The sequence below is a fragment of the Cotesia typhae genome, unplaced genomic scaffold, assembly GCF_013202065.1.
Source record: "Cotesia typhae breed Kobodo isofemale line unplaced genomic scaffold, CoteBio_Ctyphae scaffold_13, whole genome shotgun sequence".
NCBI classification, from domain to species: Eukaryota; Metazoa; Arthropoda; class Insecta; order Hymenoptera; family Braconidae; genus Cotesia; species Cotesia typhae.
Window position 1 is genome coordinate 12,908,666 of NW_027423774.1, and position 25,873 is coordinate 12,934,538.

Sequence of the window (25,873 nt, forward strand, 5' to 3'; positions counted from 1 at the left end):
GTCCTCCTTGGACCTCATGGCATACCTAAAGTTCTCGTAGCTTGGCGGCAGACTTTTGAGTACCAACACGACCAGCATGTCGTTGGGAATATCAATCTTCATCCTCGCCAATTGCTCTACAGCGATTGAAAATTTATCTAGGCATCCTCTGAAATCGTCGTCCTCGTCTATCTTGAATGATCTGATGTCTGTGAGTAGTTCAATTTTCCGCACTGGACCTTTTGAGTTATGAATCGACTAGAGCTTCTCCCAGGCTTCCTTCGACGTGGTGCAATTCGAAATGCTTCTCAGCTCAGCTTCGCCTACTGACAGGATAATTTCAGCTAAAGCTTTTTCGTTCTCCTTCCACTTTGTTACAGGGTAAAATTACCCTGAATCGATAAGTCGCCGAATATCGATAATTGTTAGACGCAGCACTGGCGCGTCTCGATCTTCGGGCCTGAAGAGAGAATAGGAGGGGAAAGTTTTGGGTTATTATAGGTGAGCCGTGCATTGCAAAGGAGGGAAGTGGTGTGACCGCCAGACAAAGTCCCACGAAAGTCAAGAAGGACCGATCCCCGGAGTAGTGATGAGACGAAGGACGTCAACAACAACTAGGAATTTATCCTCAAGCAGTGAGTTAGATCGTCGTTTTATTCGTCAAGGTATCAATAATTACTCTGTGGGAAAGAAGTGAACCGCGGTCTACCTAATACTCGGTTTACTTCTCCTCTCCTGACTTTATTTGATTATCTAATCGACAATTAGTATGATTTATTTAATCAAGATTCGATAATATTCGTTAGTTCGAGCTAAGTGACTTCCATGGAGATTTATACCCGTGAGTCATTCAGTCGACCTTGAGGTCAAGAATTATTTTTAACATTCGTCGTGAGAATTTGAATCAACCAAAATTAATCAGTCTAATTTATTGAACATCTGGAATTTGTTTTATTAATTTTGTTAATTTCTAGAGTCAATTAATTCGGTAAAATGAATAATTAATTTTTCTACTTGAGAAAAACCGACAAGTGACTTCTCACGAATTTTTGATCGAGCGTCAGTAGAATTTTACGTCGTAGTTAATCCAAGAACCTAAGGTCAAACCAACCAACTAGCGAATGTCTTAGCATCCACTTTACTAACGCAACTTTTGTCGATTTTCATGGTTGAATATTTTTACGTAGAAATTATTGAAAATTATAATGAGAATTATTTTAACTGAATTTATTTTATATTACAAAATAATTTATTACGAATTCATAATATTACGACGCGAATTGCGAATTATTAATTTAATTTATTGCTAATTTAATTATAATTGTTACGACGTGAATTATTTACGGAAGTTTATTGATAAGGTATTCAAAAACTGAGTTCTTGCCATTATTTATTGAATTGGATTAAATTCTTGAGTATTAATTTATTAATTCGAACTTAAGTTCGTGAAATTTTAGATAATTTAAATTACAATAATTATCGAGAATAAATTGTTGTCAGCGTGGATATTAAATCCAGGAATTAGTAGTTAATTTACATTAAGGAATTTGATAAGGATTTGGTTATAATTAATTGTCGTCGTAGATTATCAAAAATTGGAATTGAATATTGAGAGTAATTTTAATTATCGATTCTTATGTTAGTTAGGCTAGTTTTAAATAATTGGTTCTGGTCAGCCGTTAGTTACGCTAGACGATCTCTGTCACACTGCAGTCTTTGTGCAAAGTAATTAAAACAGTCCTTGTTAGCAGTTAGTTAGGCTATAGTTTTTAAGTGATTATAGTGTGAGTGCGTGAGTGTTTAAGTTATTAAATTTTGTTGTTGTTAATAAATTCTGATCAGATTATTAATTAAACTTTTATTATTCAATAGCACCTTCCTCCACTCTCTCTCTTTAGGATAAGCTATAAGCTCTGGACCGGTTCCAAGAACCGTGAAAAAAACTTGGTGGCGCCCTAATAATTATTCTGGTTGTTGTTCATTTTTGGTTTTATTTATTAATTAATTAAGGGCCAATTGGACAGAAAGCAAAACTGTTACAACTTGTTCAGCGCGGTCGTCGCCGCACGATCACCAGATCCAGCATCTGGTGCCGGGTTGTTACCGCTGACGTAGCCCCACTTGTCGTGTCTTAACAGCAAGGCCTTCATACGGATTCGCCATACCTCGTAGATCGAGCTATTTAGCAACTCGATCCTTGAAGATCTTTCGGCGTTCATTTTTAAGGTTAGGTTTTGCCAAGGGGTTGAGAATTATTTTTCGTGTGCAGCTTTCACTTACTTAACTCTTTCTTTTATTTTATACCACTAAACTCTTATCTACTCGTATATTGGGCCCATAACCTGTGGGAGCTAGGCAGGATTTAGTAATATAATTAATAATAGAGTTATATAAATTATATTCGGCGTTTAGTAATAAAAAATAATATTAATAAGTATTACACGAGGTGTATATATTGACGACGTGTCACGAATGAATGGAGCTAGAGAGAATTCGGAAAAAGTACATACGTGTGTGCATCGGCGTGTGTGTATGATACATGCTGTGTATCGACGCGAATAGCATGCGCGATGGATCGACGACAAGCATAGTGTAAATAATATACGTAAAAGTATTACTATCTCCAACAAAAAGTACTCAAAATTTTTACTGTAAAAAAAATTGTTGTTAAAATACAAATTTTGAAAAATCGTTTGAGGTATTCATTTTGTAATTTTGACTATGAGAGAAAAAAAATATATAGACTTAATTTACAGGATCGAGTGGAAAATAAGGGATCCACTTGACGTGACTTTGCTCAGTGACTTTGAGCTCTCAAAGATAGAATTGTTTTATGCTTTTGAGCTATCTTGACTCAAAAATCTAGTTTATATTTACTAAAACACGTTAATATTATAATCTAAAAACACTTTAAATTCTCAGAAAAAATCGGATCTGATAAAGAATGGGAAAATTACATTAAGCAACAATTAATAGTGTCTAAAGCAAAATTTTTTTTGAAGAACTTTAAAGATATAATAATTATCCAATTATAATATCAATTTTTAATCATCAATGTATCAATAAGTACTTTTTCTTTGGTAAATTAATTTTTAAATATTTAAAATTTTTTAAATTTGGAATACAAAAAACTGATAAATCAGTTATAATAATTCAATTAAATTCCTAAAAGTGTACAATTTTTCACCAATATTTCTTTATGACGTTATCACTTGAAACTATCGTCGGTAAACCGACTTTACATGTAAAGTCTGCAGACAACCAATTTTTATGTCATAATCAGACAATCAAATTCATAGTACTCCTTCAAAATTTGTAAATGATCCGCTCATTTGAGATTGATATATTTTAAATTTAGAATTGACGATTATAATGTTACAAAATAACGACTTCCAGAGTATACCAAACTAGCTGTTACCCGCCCGCACCGCTGGGCACTTAGCATTGTATTTAGAATTGAATTTTTAGATCAAAACTTGAAATTAAATTGGAGTATTGTTTTGACTTGCACAGATTCTAAATTTTATCGAATTGGCCTGTATCTTTTATCCATGTGATTATTCTGACTAATATACGTTGTAACTTTCAATGTACAATCACTATAACAATCCCGTGGCATTCTTCAAAAAATGAATAATAATTAACATGAAGAAAAAAATTTGAAATAAGCATTGAAAGTTTCAGTTAAAGTAATTGCAGGTCTCATAAGTGAAATTGAAATTGGCCTAGCTTAAAGTTTGCTGTTATCTATGATTCTATCAAATTTCATATCTGTAGGAATTATATTTGAAGAATGTAAGTTTTTTGATAATTATTACTCCCGCACTTCTATGTTAGGGAGGAATTTTGTAAGATCCTATTCGAGATGATTTCTACATTATAAATAAAAGGTTCCAACAAAACTTTGAGTTCTTAGAAACTATAGATTGGAAATGAGAGATTTTCATTGTTCACGCCTCCGCAATTCCTTTTGGGGTTAGAATTCGAGAAAATCCATTCTCAGCTGAACTTGACATTATACACGAAGATTCCTACTAAATTTGGAGTCTGTAGAAATTACAGCTTGGAAATTAAAATTTTAACATCCAACCCCGCAATCCCTATCGAAAGTAAAATTTTTTTAAATCCGTTTTGGATTTAAATGATGATCTCCTCCTGACAAATAAAAGATTCCTTGCAAATTTACAGCTTTTAAAAGCTATGTTTTTAAACTTAAGATTGTTCATTGTTAACACCCGATGAGAAAAGTTTTTGTCTAATTATATATGATTATATATGTTCATATATATGGTCATATATGATTACAGATAATCATATATGAAGTTGTATATAATCATGCATGATTATATATGATGTCATATATAATTATATATTACCCCATACATAATTAAATCTGATCATACCTGGCTGTTATAACCCCATATATAATCATATATAAGTCTATATATGATCAGATCTAATTATATATGAGTTTATATATAATTAGATATAATCATACCTGGCCATTGTAACCCCATATATAATCATATATAAGTCTATATATCATCAGATCTGATTATATATGAGTCTATATATAATTATATATGATCATATCTGGCTGGTATGACTCAATATATAATCATATATAAGTCTATATGTGATCAGATCTGATAATATATAGGTCTATATATAATTGGATCTGATCAGACTTGCGTAGTCAGATGTTATCAAAATGTTTTTTTTGAAAAAAAAATTTTTTTTTTGGTCTCTACAAAAAGTGCAAAATTATGTTTACCATTACGTTTAAATCATTCTGAAATAAAAAATTTGTTACATTTCCTATGGAATGTTTAGGTCTGCTCTGCTACTTACTGTTCTGCCACTGCTCTGCTACTGCTTAACAGTCAAATCATTATTTATTTTATTATTCAAATAAATCTAATGTAATAATGAGATTCGGTAAAATAAATAATTTAAGACTATCAAAATATATTATAAAATTAATTTTTATATTATATTTATGATAAACTGATTTGATACGTGATGTACTTCATAGAATCATTATCATATAAAATAGCAGCACAGCAAACGGGAGCTTCAAGGCGCACGGATATCACCAAAGTTAAGTAGCATTGAGCGTGGTTAGTAGTTGGATGGGTGACCGCTGGTGTTTCTATGCATGTAACTATGCATGATTAAATATGATTAGACAAAATCTTTTTTCATCGGGCACCCACCCCCGGAGTCTTTGTTGGGGGTAATTCGTCGTGAAATCCGCTGAGAGATTATTTCTGTCAGATATAGACAGTTCCTACCAAATTTGAAGTCTATAAGAGCTATATATTACAAACTGGAATTTTTTATTGTTAACGCCCCCGCAATCTTTTTTAGGGTGGGATATAGTAAAATTCGTTTATGAATTAGTTCTACATCACATATAGAAGATTTCTACCAAATTTAGAGCATTTAGGTGCTATAGCTTGAAAATTAAAAACTATCATTGTTAATACCTACCCCCGCAACCCTCTGTGGGGTGGGATTTCGTAAAAATCGTTCATAAATTACTTTTACATCACTTACAGAAGATTCCTACTAAAGTTAGAGTCGATAGGAGCTATAGCTCGAAATTAAAAATTTTAATTATTAATACTCAGCCCCGCAACCCCTTGTGAGGGTGAGATATCGTAAAATTCGTTCATATATTATTTCTATATATCTTACAGAAGATTCCTACCGAATTTGGAGTCGACATGAGCTATAGTTTAAAAACGAGAATTTTTTATTGTTAACGCCATCCCAAACCCCTTTAGGGGAGGAATTTCTTAAAATCCGTTTTTAGCTGACCTCTACATGGCAAAAGCAATATTCCTACCAAATTTCAAGTCTCTGGGTCTTATAGTTCCGGAGATATCGTGACGAGTCAATTAGTCGAGTATAGCTCAAAAAGTTAATTAGTCGAGTATAGCTCAAAAATAGTATTGGCTCGAAAGTTTATATATACATACATATATATATATATATATATATATATATATATATATATATATATATATTAGGGTGTGCCAAAATGTAACTTCCTTGGAGGACTTCTTAAAATTGGAATTTTGAGTTCCGCTTTTAACAGGGGCTGTGTTTGGGCATTTTCTGCGATATTTTGAGGGGAGAGGATTTATTCGATTTTCATAGAATTTTTAACAGCAGATTTAATAGGGCACTTTCGGCCAAATTTTGAATTTTCAGCGGAAATGCCCAAACTAAGCTTCTATTCCAATTTTAAGAGGTTGTGACCCAGATGTCGGAAAAAGGGTCTAGAGTAGGGAAGAGGGACTGAGTCGGAGAGAGAGGGCCGATGGCTAGTACGAGACAGGGAGGAGTAGGGCGCGGAAGAAGGGACCAGGAGGGGAACGACGACAGCTACCTACTCTTCATTACTCATGTTTGCCTGATACTTCGACGGGCGTATTTTCTGGCTAAATTATTATTTAACATTGTAAATAATTCATTTGCTTGATTTAAGTTGTTGTTTACGAGTGCAGTATTATTATTTTAATTATTATTACTATTGAAAAGTATTATTCACTAAAGACGTGTGGAAATATTTAGTTATTTAATTTAGTTTTGATTATAAATATTCAGAAATATATTTTTTTTAGTTAAAATCGTTTTGTTCAAAACAATTAATGTTTAATAGTTCAGATGAGTTAATAATTAGTTAATCATAAAGTATTCGTTTGTCTGCGATGATTATTATTTGTGATTATATTTTTTTTGATTGTTTAGAAATTTATTGAAAGAAAATCAATGTAATTTAATTTTTGGAAACAAATTATGGTAAATTTCCAATTTATAAATTATTCTAAGTGCTAAGCCGGTTTAGTATGGAAAAACGGCGAATGGTTATAGAATGAAAGAAATAACGATTATTATTTAAAAGAAAAATATTTATAAACGAAATTATTCTAAGTCCCGAGCAAATTTTAGTATGGGAATGTATTCTGTTGAATTTGTATGTAATCTGTTGATATTTGATTCCCAAAACTCTGAATTTGACGATACGAATGAATATAAAATGAGGGAATTGCCAATTAAATTGCTAGTTTGTAAATAACGTGTAGAGGGCAAAAACGATTATTCCGGTTCGCTGTAAGTGACTTTTGGAAAAACTGATAAAAGCGAAAATTGGCGATCAGAAAGGCAAGTCTTGTGACAGAGTGTTATTGCGGGAATATTCTTCTACCAATAACAACTGGAGGGACATTACCTTGGTTCGTCTAGAACACTGGTAAGTACCTTTTGAACTCTCAACAAGATTTGACTTCCCCGGATTTTTGACCCTCTGTCGGAAATCCGGTAGGTATTCACAGACCGTGTAGGTGGGAGCGGAGAGGATACTCTCCATCCGCTCTCAGGGTAGAGTTTTAGGCCCAGGGGTGACGGCTAGTCTCTTGGGAGGTGGGTAACCAGCTTTTGAAATCGTAGTTCGCGATTTGAACACTCACGGGAGCAAGAATGGGTGTAAAGTTGTCTTGTACAGACCAGTTTTGATCGGACCTTAATACGCGTGCGCGACCGACGTCACGAAGACATTTTGGTTTGGTATTGTTGTCGTTAGATTTAGTTTGCTGAGGTTTGATATAACCTAAAAATTTTGTATTACGAGAGTGTGTTATTTTGTTTTGTAACCGTTTTGAGACGATTTTGGTAATTAAATGATTTATCATAACCTGTTGACATTTTGAGTTTATTTATTTAGACGTAGTTATTTATAATTTATTTTATAAGTAATAAAGTTCTGCTGGTTTTATTTCGGATCGTATATTGTTGTTTAACCCCCCTTTTACCCTGGACTCCGGCGAGCTTCAGATTCGAGCGAGGGGGGCGTTTTGAGTCGCAGTATCGTACATAGTCGTTCAGGGTTTATTCGTCAACAGAATAAAACCACCAAAAATTACCCGTTACAAGGTGCTATATATATATATATATATATATATATATATATATATATATATATATATATATATATATATATATATATATATATATCAGTTTAAGTTTTCGGTTACGTTTTAGCTAGTTTTGATAATTTCTAGCGAAAAAAAAATTATCTACTTTTGTTTAATGTTACGTTTACGTTTTGAGTTTTTGAGTTTCGATCCCAGCCGTAGTCAGTTCCTGGAGAGCATCCACCAAAGGAATATCCGTACTCAGAACCTCAAGGGTTTGATTAAAGATTTAAAATATTTGAGAATTAATTGATTATAGAGATTTTAGTTGTGAGTGAGTCACGTTAAACAGTCGAGTTTTGGACTTCGTAGAGTACAGTCGTGTTTGAGAGTTGCCGCTAGTCACTTCAGGTGATCGGACGTGCGTAGAGTTTCAGTTCCAGGTTAAGGTTTTAGTTTTTTGCATTTTATTTTTGGCTCCAGATGAAAATACAGATTTACAAAGTTGTTAAAAATAAAATAAAAGGTTACTCAGCATCGACATTGTTTAAAAAAGGTATGAGATCGCTTTATTTATTGTAATTTGAGCGTTAATAATTGAGTTCTTGGTCATAAGATATTAGATAGCCAATTCTATAGAATACTTTTATGTTGTAAATAATCTAGAGTACGTTGACTGATTTATTTGAGAATATTGTTCAAGTTGTTTAGATTCATTTATTTATTTGAGATTGTTATTTTAAGATTTATTTATTTTATTTGTTTGATTTTATAAGAGTAAGAGTCTGTAACATGACTATAGCGTTTCCTATTATTAGTAATATCGTTCCGATAATTTTGTCGTAGTTATGTTCAAGTTGCTATTTAAGATAAAGTTTTGGTTAAATAAATAAGGATTTTGTTGAGTATAAATTTTTGGTGTTGCGGATAAAATCATTGCAACCATGGATCCACTCTCTACTCGAATCACACCCTCTCTCCACGAACCAGCACACTGAGCAACCCCGAGGTATCCCGTTGTCTTTCCGTTCTTTGGTTATTTGGTCTATATTTTGTTAAGTTTTTGTGTTTCCGATTACGTTTACGTTCATTGGCTAGTTTGATAATTTCTAGCGATCAAAAAGTATCAAATTTCGTTTAAGTCTTGGTTACGTTTACGTTTATGTTTAAGTTTTGGTTTGAGTTTGGCTAATTTGATAATTTTTAGCGAATAAAAATTATCTGATTACGTTTTTACTGGTTTGGTAATTCCAGTGATTAAAAATTACCTGGCGCCCTACTTTATTGAGACCAGAAATCAAAAATCGGAAAGATACCGAAGTATAATTTAGAATTTTAACAAGAAGTAAGTTCCCGTAAAACCCAGAGAAAAATCCGATTATAAATTGGCGAATCACGCCAAGGCCTGGAAGCGTGGAACACTGTAACGATTGAACACCCGGATCGACTTCAAAAATTCTCGTTATAATATATATATATATATATATATATATATATATATATATATATATATATATATATATATATATATATATATCTTTATATATAATTTTTCTGTGAGTGTGTATGACACTGAACTTCTCTCAAACGACTGGACCGATTTTGATGAAATTTTTTGTGTGTGTTCAAGGGGATCTGGGAATGGTTTAGATTCACAATTTTGTCCGCTGGACAATGTTTTTTTAATTAATTTTTAATTTATTAGTAGTTGTTGATTTTGGAATGTTTTACATTGGATCCGATAGACGCCGCTACCATCGCAGTGTCAAATTTTAAATAATATTCGAATTTTAATTTTAGTCTGTCCCGACAGTTAGCGCTGCGATCAAATTAAAAAAAAGTTTTGTTATCATTGTGTTATTGTAGACCATGTGCTGGATCAAATATTAAATTAAAAGGTACTGAGTGTTTTGAGAAGAGTTTTGAAGTGTGCCTAAAAAACTACATTTTGCGAATTTAGTGCAGAATCGAAATGAGTATATTTCTTATAATTTTTTTTTATCAAATTTTCACGTGCGTTAGTTAATAACTAACCTAACCTACAAATTTATTTGTGTACTATCGGCGTCATTAATTTATGACTGTTTCGAGATTTAAGGGAAAATAAAATAGTATGCAAATAAAATTTAAATAATTGAATATAAATGAATAAAAAAATATATGAATAAAGTAAAAAAGCATAAAATGAAATATTCGATATTTTGTAATCTGTGTCGATAAAAAATCCATCCAAATAAAACTCAGTGTTTTACAATAAATCTTTTCAGTTTATTACTTAAAATTTCATCTTTAATAAATCACTCATTTTCGTTATGTATTATTTTACAGTATTTTCCTTATACAGAAAAATGCCACGTCTTCGTGGAAGAGCAACAAACATTAGTCGGCGTACTCGGAACGCCCAATTAGTCCATAATCGTCGGTTAAATAGATCAATTGAAGAACACTCAACGGATAATGCAAATTTAAGAGAGCAAGTTGCATGTTCACGAGCAAATGAGAATTCAGAGCAACGCGTTCAACGTCTTCATGCTAATGCATTGATACAACGAGAGGCACGTCAACGAGCTACCGACACACATAGAGACCATCACCATCAACAAGTGCAACATAATCGAGCATTGTCACGAGCATCATTTAATCGTCTCGCGTTCGAATATGTTCCTGAAATAGATTATTCGTCACATGCACTAATCACGATAGGTAGTATGGACAAAAAGTGTCAATATTGTCATGCATTCAAGTATAAAGGTGAATCAACTGGTTTATGTTGCGCATCTGGAAAAATTTCACTGCCATCGGTAAATCCACCACCGGAACCTTTAAAAACACTTTTAGCCGGAACCACATCTCAATCGAAATTGTTTTTGCGAAAAATTCGTAAATTCAATTCATGCTTCCAAATGACATCATTTGGAGCAACAAAAATTGTTCATAATGAAGATGGTCGTAATTGTGAATCTACATTCAAAATTCAAGGTCAGGTGTACCGCCAAATTGGTTCATTGCTTCCAATGCCTGATGCTGATCCAAAATTTCTACAAATTTATTTTATGGGCGATGAGGAGCAACAATCACATACACGCTGCCTTTACAACCATATAGAACGGATGGAAGAACGAGAAATTGTGGATAATTTGCAAACGTTTTTGCAAAACAATACCCAATTGATACGATTGTTTAAGACTCTTTCTAACAGACTGCAAAACGACAACTACGTCATTGTCATTAAAGCAAACAAAGTGCCCTATGGAGAGCACGCAGGCACATATAATGTTCCAACTATTAATGAAGTTGCAGCCGTTATGGCTGGTGACCCATGTGAACGTCGAGATATTCGCATACAACGCAGAGATAATGCAAATAATTCAAGACAATCATCGTTCTTACGATGCTTTGCAGTATTCGTTGATATTTTGGGAAGGAGAAGATGGATATCATATCAATATTAAACAAAGAAATCCAACTACAGGTACAACTTATAAATTATCTTAAAATTATTTTATTTTAATCAATAATTTCTGTTAATCTCATAATTATATTTATTTGCAGGTGAAGAACTGAACAAGAAAGTTAGTGCTATGAACTACTATGCATATCGACTAATGATTCGTGCTAATGAAGATAATGGTATTCTCCGATGCAGACAGCTATTCCATCAGTACATTGTCGATATGTATGTAAAAATCGAAAGTGAGAGATTACGATACATAAAATTTAATCAAGCAAAACTTCGTGCTGAGGAGTACATTCATTTACGTAACGCCGTAATCGGCAACGTAGATGCAACGAATGACATCAACAATATTGGTACCGCATATATTCTCCTATCATCATACACTGGTAGCCCGCGTCATATGCAGGAATATATTCAAGATGCCATGACTTACGTACGTGCATACGGCCGACCTGATCTTTTTATCACATTTACGTGTAATCCAAACTGGGATGAAATCAAAAGTTTACTGTTGCCAGGTCAAACATCGATGCACCGTCATGATGTCACTGCACGTGTCTTTAAACAAAAATTAAAATCTTTGTTGAAACGCGTTGTTGGCTTTACTCTGTTGAATGGCATAAACGAGGTTTACCTCATGCGCATATTTTAATTTGGTTGGTGGATAAAATACGCGCAGAAGAAATTGACAAAATTATTTCAGCGGAAATTCCAGATCCGAATGTTGATCCAGAATTGTTTAATATTGTTACTACAAATATGATCCATGGTCCATGTGGCACTCTAAACATGATGTCGCCATGTATGGATAATAGAAAATGTACAAAACGTTTTCCAAAACCATGTGAAACTGATACTATCACCAATATGGACGGTTATCCATCTTATCGACGTAGAGACGTAGACAATGGTGGTCAATCATATGAATTGCGTCTGTCAAATGGTGTGAGAGTAGATATTGATAATCGCTGGGTAGTTCCATATTCGCCATTGCTATGCAAAACCTACAAAGCGCACATGAACGTTGAACTATGCAGTTCGGTGAAGTCTATCAAATACATTTGTAAGTATGTTCACAAGGGTAGTGATAAAGCTATATTTGCTGTTCAAAATATAAACGACAATGACGAAATAACACGTTATCAAATGGGTCGATACATAAGTAGCAACGAAGCTATTTGGCGCATTTTTACGTTCCCTATATATGAAAGGGATCCTGCTGTTATACATTTGGCTGTGTATCTTGAAAACGGACAGCGTGTTTACTTTACAGAAGAAACTGCACTACAACAGGCTTTGATGGCTCCAAAAACAACTCTTACTGAATTTTTTAACCTTTGTAGTCGACAAGATGCTGTTGGTCAATTCGCAAGGACGTTGATGTACACTGATGTTCCTAAATTTTTTACATGGAATAAACAATCAAAGAATTGGGAACCGCGGAAACGAAGCATTCCAGTCCCAGGATTCGCTGATATATTTATGACAAATACTTTAGGTTGATTATATACAGTTCATCCTAAGCAATGCGAATGTTTTTTTTTTTGCGTTTATTACTGGTTAACGTCCCTGGACCGACGTCCTTCCAATATTTGCGAAAAGTCAATGGTACTTCAGACGACTCTTTCTTCGATGCGTGTCGTGAGTTACATTTATTGGAGGATGATAACCATTGGGATCTCACACTTGCAGATGCAGCACTGAGCTCATCTCCACAACAAATTCGTCAATTATTTTCAATAATATTGACAACGTGTTTTCCGTCTGATGCATCTGCTCTGTGGAACAAATATAAAGACTCAATGAGTGAGGATATTTTGCATCGAACTAGAATTACTAATCAAAATCTTAATATTGAATTCTCCGCCGAAATATACAACGAGTCATTAATAATGATTGAGGATATTTGTATTCTTATTTCAAACATGCCGCTCATCCATTTTGGAATGCCAGCGCCGAATCGCCCAGCAGTAGACATCATCAACAGCGATGTTCAACGTGAACACCAGTTCGATAAGACTTCTTTGGCTACTTTTGTTGCGGAAAATGAACAATTGCTTACTGCTGAACAACGAAATGTATATGATCAAATTAACGTTTCAATTGCAGCACAACAAGGTGGATTCTTTTTTTTAGACACTCCAGGTGGCACTGGTAAAACATTTCTTATCGCACTGATACTTGCGCGGATTCGATCTCAAAATCATATTGCATTGGCCATTGCTTCATCAGGCATTGCAGCAACGTTACTTGATGGTGGACGGACTGCGCATTCAGCACTTAAATTACCTTTGAACGTTCATACAAATCCCGAAGCAATGTGTAACATAAAGAAGCATTCAGGCATGGCTGAAGTTTTGAGAAAATGTAAAATTATTATCTGGGATGAATGTATAATGGCCCACAAGCATTCGCTTGAAGCTCTCGACAGGTCCCTGAAAGATATCAAAAATAATGCTCGGCTTTTCGGTGGTGCTCTACTGCTGCTGTCTGGTGATTTCAGACAAACATTACCAGTCATTCCACGCGCGACATATGCAGACGAAATAAACGCATGTTTGAAAGAATCTTATCTATGGCCAAGTGTCACTAAATTATGCCCTACTATTAATATGCGCGTTCGACTTCAAAATGATCCATTAGCGTCAGGATTCTCTGAACAATTGTTAGACATTGGCAACGGTAAAATTCAATTGTATGAAGATACACAATATATTCGACTTCCAGAGAATTTTTGCAACATGGTGGCTACCAAAGATGAGTTAATAACAAGTATCTTTCCAGATTTAAGACATAATTATACTAATCATGAATGGCTGCGAGAGCGAGCTATTTTAGCCGCAAAAAATTTAGATGTTGACGCCATCAATTTTAAAATACAACAGTCATTGCCTGGTGATGAAATTACATTTAAATCGATTGACACTGTTGTTGATCCTGACGAAGTTGTCAACTATCCTATAGAGTTTCTAAATTCACTAGATTTACCTGGAATGCCACCACATAATTTGCGACTGAAAATTGGCTCACCTATAATTTTGCTTCGAAATTTAAATGCCCCAAAATTGTGTAATGGCACGCGATTAGTTGTAAAAAAAATCATGGGCAACATTCTTGAAGCCACTATTTTGAGTGGAAAATTTCAAGGGGAAGTTGTACTTTTACCACGGATCCCAATGATTCCTTCAGATTCGCCTATACCATTCAAAAGTTTACAATTTCGAATCCGCTTGGCATATGCTATGATTATAAACAAGTCACAAGGCCAAACAATGACAATTTGTGGCTTAGATTTAGAAAACCCATGTTTTTCTCACGGCCAATTATATGTTGCGTGTTCCAGAGTTGGAAAATCATCGAATTTATTTATTTATACACCTCAGGGTTTAACCAAAAATATTGTACATCCAATGGCATTACGATAAATTAAGTTTTTGTAAATAGAAAAATATATTTTTTAAATAAAATAGTTTGAGTGTAAGCTTTTTTACCTTTAATTAAAACAAGTTGAAGATTTCATTACACATACTCACACGCTATCGATTAGTCTAATTGTAATAAATTTACATGTAATGACGTTAGATATTGTCATAACATTTGAATAATAATTTTCATCAAAATGGTCCAGAATGTTTTAGCTTATTAAAAAAAGTTTGAAATTTTCAAATTAAAAACGTGTAGACAGGACAACGTCTGTCGGGTCCGCTAGTGTATATATGTATATATATATATATATATATATATATATATATATATATATATATATATATATATATATATATATATATATATATATATATATATATATGTCGGAGAGTAAAGTACAGTGGAGTATTTTCTGACGAAGCGATGAGAATATTCTTTAGGATATTTCTATTTTTAGTTATTTTAAGAAATGTACTGTTACTTTAATATTTTGTAAAATAAGATATAACTAAAATGTTTTATTGCGGTAGGCTTAGGCCTAGGTAGGCACATGGTTGTCAACGTAGTCGGGATCCCAGGACGATAGGGGTATCATAAAATTAATAAGGAAAAGAGAAATGTGCAGCAGGCAGACTATTTGAGAATAGTTTTTGAAAAGACAGTCTTGCTTTGAGATCGAGATTGAACGGACGTCCTGGTGATCGCGATTTCGTTATTTCCTAAGTCTCGGTCTATCGCAAGATATTATTAATATTGTTTGCGGCTTGAATTAACTTAACCTTGTACGAGTTTATCTACTCATTCGTAATAATTGATCTTTTTGTAATTGTGAATATTAATTAATTGTAATAATAAAAATGAGTGAATCACAAAATACCGAATCCTCAACAGTAACTCCTGCCTCTCTGACATCAGAAGTGGGATCGTTTCCATCTGGTCCAGCACCCGGTCAGTGGAGTTCATTTCTTGAATTTATGAAGATTTTTTTACCGAAGCCGTCTTCGACAAAGAACAATGTTTCTTTACCGCGGTTCAATCCAGAGAGTGCGGGATCGGATCCTGTTGCATGGTGTTCAGCAACGGAATTGTGCCTGTTGGAAAACCCTCTCCAAGGAAGCGGATTGATATCTGCGCTTAGTAAAGCCTTGGAAAGCTCAGCGTCTCGGTGGCTGTCTGAAGCAGCAATTCCTGGTATACAGTGGCCAAAATTAAAAGAACTTTTTGTGTCACGTTTTGGTGGTCAAGAAACTGTGACAGCGATCGTGATGAAAATTCACCAGGAGTTACAGCTCCTACTGGTATTCTGAACCATATTGGTGAGTCGTTTCCATATTGTTTTGATTCAGGAGCGGAATGCTAATTAAAAAAAGAATCGATTGCTCTTAAGTTTTCGGGAAGAAGGATTAATGAATTCGTTATTTTAAAGGATATCGAAATGTTGTAGCAAATCGTTGTATGCAAATTTTATCTAATGTAATTATGAATTCGTTTATATTAAAGATTCTTTCTTACGTTGTCCCAGATGAATATTTGAACGAGAATATTTTGATTGATTGAGAAATTTTAAGCTTGGGTTTTGAAGTAAATATTTCCCAACTTAATTTTAATATCTATAAATCTAAAGTTCTAAATGAATGTAGTAGAGTTGAAATCATAAATTTTGATAGCGTTGATACCAATGTTGATAAAGACAATAAAATAAAATTATTTTCAATATTAAAAGATTATGAAAGTTCTTTTATTACGGGTTTTTCTCTTGATAAGGTTTTTGAATATTACTGGTTTGAGGGTATGTTTAAATATGTACGTCAATTTGTTGACAATTGCATTACTTTTAAACTCTCTAAAACACACTCAGGTAAAATTCAAGCTAAATTGCATCCCCGAGACACGTATACCTTGGCATACTGTGCATATCGATATTACAGGTAAATTGAGTGGTAAAAAAAATAATACCAAAAAAATACGTTATTGTTATTGTAGATGGTTTTACTAAATATGTCTATTTATATCATACTTGCAAAATTGACAGTCATGGTGTTATCAAAGCTTTAAAGGTTGCAGTATTTATTTTTGGAGTCCCAGCTCGTGTGATTGCCGATCAAAGTAGATGTTTTATTGGAAAAGACTTTAAAGACCTTTGGAAATCTTTAAATATTATTTTGCATTTAATAGTTACAGGTACTAGTAAGGCAAATGGTCAGGTAGAGCGTGTGATGAGTACGCTAAAAAAAAAAATATGTTCACTGTTGTCGAGTCTAATAATCGCTCATGGCAAGAGGCCATTGGTGAAGTCTAGTTAGCTTTAAATTCAACCGTGAATCGTGTTACCAAATCTAGTGCGTTAGAATTATTAATCGGTAAGAAAGCAAGACCTTATGGATTGTTAGTTGATGACAAAGAAAAAGAAATTGATATCTCTAATGTAAGACAACGAGCGATTGATAGTATAGAGGAGAATGCTAATTATGAGAAAATTAGATTCGATAAAAATAAAGCTAAAGTCAATAGATTTAAAATCGGAGATCATGTTTTAATTAGAAATGAAGAACGTAATCAGACGAAACTTGACTGAAAATTTAGAGGTCCATTTGTGGTAACAGAATTACTTGATAATGATCGATACAAACTAAAATCTTTGAGTAATAATAGGAGTTTTAAGTATAGTCATGATAAGTTGAGAGAAATGCCTGAGAATCATATTCCTATTAAGTTGGATGTCTGCTCGGACAATGAAAGTTGTGCTGGAGAGACTGTTGATGCGGGTCCTGAAATAGGGACTTTGGTAGAAAGAGAGACCACCAATGACGCGGCGCACTGATGGCTGTAGGTCGTGGACCTGAATTGTTTTTATATTTTTGATCATGCACATGCATCAGTGTGTAGTCGCAACTGTAAACTAAATTAGTGGCTAATGTTAGTTTGATCAGGGCGCGATGGGCAGCTGATGATGTGGCGGCAGGTAGTTGTGGCAACTACAAGATGTGTTGGATACTGTATGTGGCATACAGGGTAGCCTAGAGATAGTGCAAAGGTCTATTGGTGGAGAAAAAATGAAATGATGTTTGATGATTGTATGACAAGGAATAATGATTGACGGATTTCGATCTCTTGATTACTATACGTTAACTCCTTAGTATAATAAATGATTAATGGATTTCTGTTACTGGAAAGGACTTCTGAAATTTTCTTATGTAGTTTACCTATTGTAAAATGTTTTATGATAAGCGAGGTCAGTTAAGATCAAAAACTAAAATACCACTGTAACTCAATGTTTTAGATACACCCGAGGGCGTGTGATTGTCAGAATGGCCGTGTCGGAGAGTAAAGTACAGTGGAGTATTTTCTGACGAAGCGATGAGAATATTCTTTAGGATATTTCTATTTTTTAGTTATTTTAAGAAATGTACTGTTACTTTAATATTTTGTAAAATAAGATATAACTAAAATGTTTTATTGCGGTAGGCTTAGGCCTAGGTAGGCACATGGTTGTCAACGTAGTCGGGATCCCAGGACGATAGGGGTATCATAAAATTAATAAGGAAAAGAGAAATGTGCAGCAGGCAGACTATTTGAGAATAGTTTTTGAAAAGACAGTCTTGCTTTGAGATCGAGATTGAACGGACGTCCTGGTGATCGCGATTTCGTTATTTCCTAAGTCTCGGTCTATCGCAAGATATTATTAATATTGTTTGCGGCTTGAATTAACTTAGCCTTGTACGAGTTTATCTACTCATTCGTAATAATTGATCTTTATGTAATTGTGAATATTAATTAATTGTAATAATAAAAATGAGTGAATCACAAAATACCGAATCCCCAACAATAACTCCTGCCTCTCTGACATATATATATATATATATATATATATATATATATATATATATATATATATATATATGTCAAAATTCGCTTCGCTGGGCGAATCGTGAAAGGGAATAAATTGAATTTTATGTTTCATTTTTTTTTAACTTCCCGCTAAGAAAATCGAAAATTTTCAAAAATCGGGAAGTTATTGGTTTCACCCCGTTTTTCGAAAATCGAGTTCTCATCAAATCTTGACATTTTGAGGTCCTAGGAGGCTTCCCTGACTATTCCCGCGATGATGTGTGTGTGTGTGTGTGTGTGTGTGTGTGTAACCCTTTTCTAACTTTTGAACGGCTTGACCGATTCCATCGCGGTTGGTGCCATTCGAAAGGGATTGACTAAACTTAGATTTCCTGAAAATTTAAACCGATTCAGACCAGTAGATTTTGAGAAATTGTGAAAAAACTACAAAAAAAATTTTTTGAAGTGGTTTTTTTGGAATAACTTTTAAACGGCTCTACCGATCAATTCCAAAAACTAATCAGCTTTTAACACCAAAAAACTGCGTCGATCGCCGCCGGTCCGGTCAAAATTGATTGATTCGTTCGTGAGTTATCGTGAACGAAATAAAACCGAAAAAAGTGTTTTTTCGGGGTTACTCTGAAATTTTCGGTTCGATCAATTAAAACCTGAAAATAACTCATGAGGATGATAAAACTGCGTATAATGCCACCAACCGCGTGAAAATCGGTTGATCCATTCAAAAGTTATTACGATTTTAATATTCCAAAAATCGTGATTTATTAAACTCTCATCAAACTTTTGAGCTCGGAGAGCTCAAAACTACACGAAAATCAGATTTTTGAGCTCGAAGAGCTCAAAAACATAATGAGTGCAATATCGAACGCTTAATTACGAAAGTAGCGGTAAGTTGCAGGGATGGCCGTCCGGGTCAACCGTTTTCCTAATTTTATTCATATCTTTATCATTCTCCTTTTTTTTTTTTTTTTTTTTTTTTATTGTTGTATGAACATAAATATGCCTCGAGGATAGAATCGTAAGCATCGATATTTTTTTGACTTGCACAGATTCTAAATTCCATAGAATTAGCCTGTAACTTTTATCCATGTGATTTTTCTTGCTAATATTCATTGTAACTTTCAATATGCAATAATTATAACATTTCATAGCCAAATATATTCTTTTACATTTTACTCACCACTCCCCTAAATAGCAAAGTAATATTCCTACCGTTTCACGTTTCTAAGTCCTATGGTTCTCGAGATTTCATGATGAGTGATTATATAGATAGGAATACTTCGATTATCCTTCGAGTGGGTTAATAGGTTCGTGGGAATGATCGAGTAGATTCTTAACTGAATGTAAAAGAACATACAGCCGTTTAATATACCCCGTTGAAATCCATGAAAACGAAAGAATCAAAAGAAAATGCTTGTCTTTTGTTTTTATTAGCGGGATAAATGTTTATGAAAGTAAAACAGCAATAAAAAAATGAAAGAATATCGGAATTTGAAAAATAAATCATCTAGCAAAAATTTCGCGTCGAATGGTCGTAGTTTCAGGTTGATATGATCAGTGGTTTAAGCGTGATTGAGTCTCAAACACAGACCATTTTCATTGTATATCTATACATATATGACATAACGCGGCTTATGTACACGGTAGCACCTACAATTCTTAACGGATTTAGATGAAACTTGCTACACATATATTTTGGATAATAACCTTGAATAAGTTCAAAGATGAGCAAAATCCATCAATAAGCTTAGAAATAGTAGTTCTTCAAAATTATCAAAATAGTAAAAATCACGTTTTCGGTGACTTCATTGATGTATAATTTTTTATTAAAAAGGGATAGCTAATTTTTGATGCATTCATGTAAAAGTTCATAAAATTACCTTTAATTTGACGTATATAACATTGACAGTTTGACCATTTTAAGTTATTTTATTAAAGTTAAGAGAGCAATTGAACCATTTTCAAGCAATGTCCATAATACAACCGGCTTATGAATGTTATTCTATCGAGAATTCTCAAAAGATTGAGAATTTAATGATTGTGATGCGAATGTTTAAAACGAGCGTAAATTTCCGTCCTCGGCTTCGTCTCGGACGATAAAATTACGCCCGTTACGAACCTTCCCGCCGCAAACCTTAAGCTCATATCGAAATATCGTCGCTGTCAGAAAACCGTCACTTCACGCCACTTATGACATAAATATGATAATTCATCTGTGAAATCTATTTTCCATTTCGGGTGTGGCCGAATAGCGTTTTTTTTTTTTTTTTTTTTTTTTTTTTTTTTTATAAAGAACTTCAGTATTTTCTGCGAAATGAAAAGAAAAATTTTTCATTAAAAGTTCGTTTTAACAATAATTTAATTTATTTGTTTTTGCATGTAAGAGTTCGAAAGTATAGAAAAGCTCAAAATAATACACAAATTGTACTCAAAAACTTCATGAGTGCAATTTTTAGAGCCCAGGTATGGAATTAGCGGGAAGTTACGGGGATGGCCTTCAGGTCAACCGTTTTCCTAAAATATTTTGCATTTCTAATAAAAAAAAAAAAAAAAAAATGCCACTCCAAAATTTCAGGAAATTTGCAGAAAATACTAAAGTTTTTTATAAAGAAAAATAATCAAAAATGTCAATTATCCCGAAATTTTCATTTTTTTCCCAACATTTTCGAGAAAAACATTAAATGTGAATTCGAATTATTTTAATTTTTTTTTTCCAAAAAGTACATTCAAAAACAATCATTTCAAAAAAAAATCATCTTAATAAGTTAATTTTCAAAAAAGTTATGGTTATTTAACAAGAAAAAAAAAAGCTATCTTTTTTAAATAGCTCGTAACTTTTTTTTTAGTTAGATCAAAAAATTTGAAAAAATTCTGAAAATTGTTTTCAATAGGGCAGAGAAAGATACCAAAATTTCAGAACAATCAAAAAGGTGGGAGTCAAAAGTGGTCGATTTGGCATGGAATGCCCCATATATAGATATACAGCCTTCTGGTTTTTGTTTTATTTTAATAATTGTAAATAAACGACACTGAACTATCGAGCTATTCGCATTCGGTGACCTACAATTTTATCAATGAATTAAAAAAAAAATTTAACTAAATTAATGCATTTTTTCACAAGTTACAGTGTTTTCAAAGTTTCATGCATGACGAACAGGAAAATTTTTAGACCTATTTTGATGTTTTTTTTCCGTTTCTATTGCAATAAATCAATTTCTGAAAAGTATGCAACTAATCTCCATTAAATGAATCTTCTCATTAATCTCATTAAAAGAAAATTCGATTTTCTACAAAGAAGGCTCTGAGCACCAAGTAGCTGAAATCAATATTTTCTGAGATATTCAATGATAAAGTCTTTGTAATTCTAAATTTTTATCGAAAATCGCTTCCAACTATAAAAAATATTTTTTTTTTCATTATCCATCACTACTTTCTTAACTTATAATTATCTTTATCTTTATCATTATCTTTAACTTATAATTATAATTATCTTTTAAAGATAGAATGATAAAAAGATTTTCGATAAAAATCTGAAATTAAAAATTTAAGTACTTGCAACAAAATTTCACGATAAGACCGAAAAAAAAAAATTAGGAATACGGTAGACCCTGAAGGCCATCCGTGCAACTTCCCGCTAATTCCATGCCCAGGTGCATAAAACTGCACTAATGATGTTTTTGAGCTCTACGAGCTCAAAAATATAATTTATGTGTTATTTTGAGTTCTTCGAGCTCAAAAGTCTGATAGATGTATCATAGAACAATATTCTTTAAATTTTCAAACTGCACTAACTTTTTAATAAATCAACCGATTTTCGCACGGTTGGCAGAATTAGACGCAATTTTTTTAGTTTCATGATGAATCTTCAAGTTTGAATTGATAAACCTAGGAATTTTGAGTAATTCCAAAAAAACACTTTTTTTGGTTTTTTTTTGTTCATGATATTTCTTGAACGAATTGACCAATTTTGACCGGCATGACGGCGATCGACGTAATTTTTTCATGCTAATAGCTGATTAGTTTTTGAAATCGATCATTGCTGCCGTTTAAAAGTTATTCCAAAAAATGTCGGAGTTATGTTAAAAAAACACTTGTTTCCAAATATTGTATCGAAGATATCTCTCGAACCAATCAACCGATTTCTCCGTTTTTGGCGGTGATCGACGCGATTTTTTAAGCTCTAAAATTATTCTACATCATCAAAAACGATCCGAGAAGAAATGACGAAGTTATGTCAAAAAAACACTATTTTCGATTTTCTTTCGTTCACGATATCTCTCGAACGAATGAACCGATTTTGACCGGATTGGCGACGATCGGCGTGATGTTTCAAGCTTAAGGGCGGATTAGTTTTTGAAGTTGATCGATAGAGCCGTTTGAAAGATATTCCAAAAAAACCACTTTCAAAAATGATTTTTTTTGACATTTTTCAAGATTTATTAAAATCTATCGGTCCGAATCGGTTCAAATTCTTAGAAAATCTAAGTTCGAGGGAACTCTTTAGAACACCGTTTAGTTCGTTTAACACACACACACACGCGGTGACAACATCGCGGGGGTAGTCAGGGAAGCTTCCTGTGACCTTCAAACGTCGAGATCTGATGAAAACTCGATTTTTGCAAAACGGGGTGAAAACAATAACTTCCCGATTTTTGAAAATCTGAGATTTTTAGCGGGAAGTTAATAATAGTTGAAAAAAAGTATTTTCGAATTTGAAATATATATATATATATATATATATATATATATATATATATATATATATATATATATATATATATGTGTGTGTAATATATTAATATATACTATATATAATTAAATATAATAATACAATATATAGTATAATAAATTATATTATATAATTATAATCATTATTATACGGTTAGCATTTTTCAAATTCGAAAATAATGCTGTGAAGCGGGAAAGAATAGGAGTTACGGATAATTATTACGTGAAGCGTTCCAACATTCCCGTAACAGGATATTTTGGTGGGAAAGGTTTGAGAAAGGATTAAGGAGAGGAACTTCTTAATGTGAGTGTACAGAATATGCGAGAGAAAATTCAAATATTAATTTAAGCCGAACTGTACTGGCATGGGTTTTCTGTGCGGTTTCCCCATCGCTACTATTCCAACAACCGATCGAAAGGGGTGAGGAATAGGGTAAATGCAGTACATAAGCATAAGTCGGTCCACAGCCGCATACAGAATAACAAAAAAATTTGAAAGTGTAAAATACGTTGATTATAAAGTGGATTATAAGTGGAGAATATTTTGAACGCAATGAAACAAGTGTTAAGTTAAAAGTCTAAAAGCCAGGTATAACGGCTATGAGAGTTATATAATAACAATAAGAGGCACTTGTAAATTGAGTGGTATTACAGTAGTAATAGCAAAAATGTGGAGCATATGGGATACAGTCTTGTAAAAACCAAACTAGGTATACAAGTAAAAACGATATAATAATAATAAATAAAATGAGAATACCAGATTGTTTATTCCGATTGAGTTAGTTGTTGCATCAAGATAAATTGAAAAGTTTAAGTAATAATTTATTGAACATATTAAAGGATCTTGAAAGCCATAAAACGTGACCAATAATAATAAAAAATAATATACATATAATGACGCGAAGTCAATCAAAATCGAAAAAGGCGTTCAAAAGTTTTAGTCATTTGAAATTTTCTAAATAACTGTTTGTTTTTTCTATAACTATTGATATAAAATCAATGAACGTGAAGATTTTTGTGCGTTTCAAACTCGAGAAAAGCGGGAAGTTCCAGAAATGACCTGCCGGTCAACCGTTTTTCAGATTTATTCAGTGAGGTTCTTTCTACTTATGGAAATCATTTGATTAATTGAAAATTCTGAAAATTGGTTACTCTCAGATGATTTAATATTAAGAGCTAAAATTTTGGGTCATTTTTTTGTTTTAATTGTAGATATCACGATTAAAAAAGATATTATTTGGTGAAAAGATTGATAACCCTTTTTTTTGTTTTTAATAAAATTTACCTTCAACAAATCCACAAGTTTTTGTTCTCTCTCAGTGTTGTAACCTTTTGAAGAATCTTGCAACTTTTCTTCTTTTAACAAAAGGCCTTGAAGTGTATTCACTTTTGATCGCGAATCTTCCAATTTTTCTGTTTGTCTACAAAGGGATTCAAGAAGTACTCCCTTTTCCTCGGTAAGCCTTTCGTTGTCAGTTTGAAGCTCTGTCAATTGAGCTTGTAAATCACTCAATTCCTGTATAGTTGCTTGTAATTCTTCATTGGTTGAATAATGACTTTCTTCCATTTGCAGAATTCTATCTTGAAGACAAGCAACAGATATTTCAGAAAAAGAACTAGAAGAATGTTTATCCCAATCAGGAGTAATACATCTTGGTTCATCAGATGTAGTGTTTGTTGTTGATGCACCGATATCGTTATGAGCCATTGAAATAGAAATAGAAGTTGAGCTGTGTAATCTGGAAGCGTCCAGCAATAATTGTTGTTTTTCGGAATCTGATAATGGAGAATGAGCAACATCACGAAGACGAGCATGTAAAGCTTGATTATCTTGGGTTAACCTCTCTACTTCTAAACTGTGTTGTTCCTATAAAATACAGAAACAAATATACATCAATTTTTGACAATATACCATAAAAAAACACCAATCTTTTGTATGTAAGTGACCCTTGTTAAAAAAAAAAAAAAAAAAAAAAATTAATACAATAAGAAAAAATTCAAAATGATTAGAGTTGACTACTACAGAGATATGCACTTTGCATGGATTGAATAATTAAAATTTTTTTTTTGTTAACAAGGGTACGAAGCTTATGCAAAAATTGTTATAAAATCTAATGATTCAAGGTTATGTTCTTTTTAATCGTCCTTAAAAGGATGAAACGATTAAAACTGCATTAATTGATTAAAATAAACATATATTTATAATGCAGTATTTACTAATCAAGATAATCAAAATTTTAATTCAATTTACCGTTACGACAGGTGATAAATAAAGTTTTTTCATTTCGCCCACATTTACAACACACTATTAATTCCATTGGTGATGTGATATATCTATATATTTTACGATACACCCATATGTATGAGTACATGTATTAACTATATGTATATAAATCAAAAGAGACTAACCCTCTGATGCGAATGGACGTTTTTCCCACTCTACCTCATTTTGACGGCAAAAGCGTTTCCCCACTCAGGATGCATAAGTGTACAAGATATAGGCCGACTTTCACGT

The 25,873-nt window shown here is 32.9% G+C and overlaps 2 protein-coding genes across 2 annotated transcripts in view; one reads left to right on the forward strand and one right to left on the reverse strand.

Moving 5' to 3' along the window:
- The window catches only part of LOC141535146 (cytospin-A), a 38,798-nt gene extending 13,031 nt beyond the window's left edge, over positions 1–25,767 (reverse strand). Inside the window, exons 1-2 of the mRNA XM_074254961.1 lie at positions 25,610–25,767; positions 24,644–25,225 (exon numbers count right to left, since the gene is read on the reverse strand). Coding sequence (XP_074111062.1) covers positions 24,644–25,225; positions 25,610–25,642 — 615 coding nt within the window. The 5' untranslated portion in view covers positions 25,643–25,767. The remainder of the gene's footprint in view (positions 1–24,643; positions 25,226–25,609) is intronic.
- Positions 10,214–11,467, forward strand: LOC141534573 (uncharacterized). The gene is made up of 2 exons (XM_074254003.1): positions 10,214–11,373; positions 11,454–11,467. Exon 1 carries the CDS (start codon positions 10,214–10,216, stop codon positions 11,351–11,353), a length of 1,140 nt encoding a protein of 379 aa, XP_074110104.1. The 3' UTR covers positions 11,354–11,373; positions 11,454–11,467.
- Positions 25,768–25,873: the final 106 nt, after the last annotated feature.

Bases quoted from the DNA above. Each gene is read 5' to 3' on its own strand.
- LOC141534573 (XM_074254003.1), top strand. From the start codon at position 10,214: ATGTATTATTTTACAGTATTTTCCTTATACAGAAAAATGCCACGTCTT.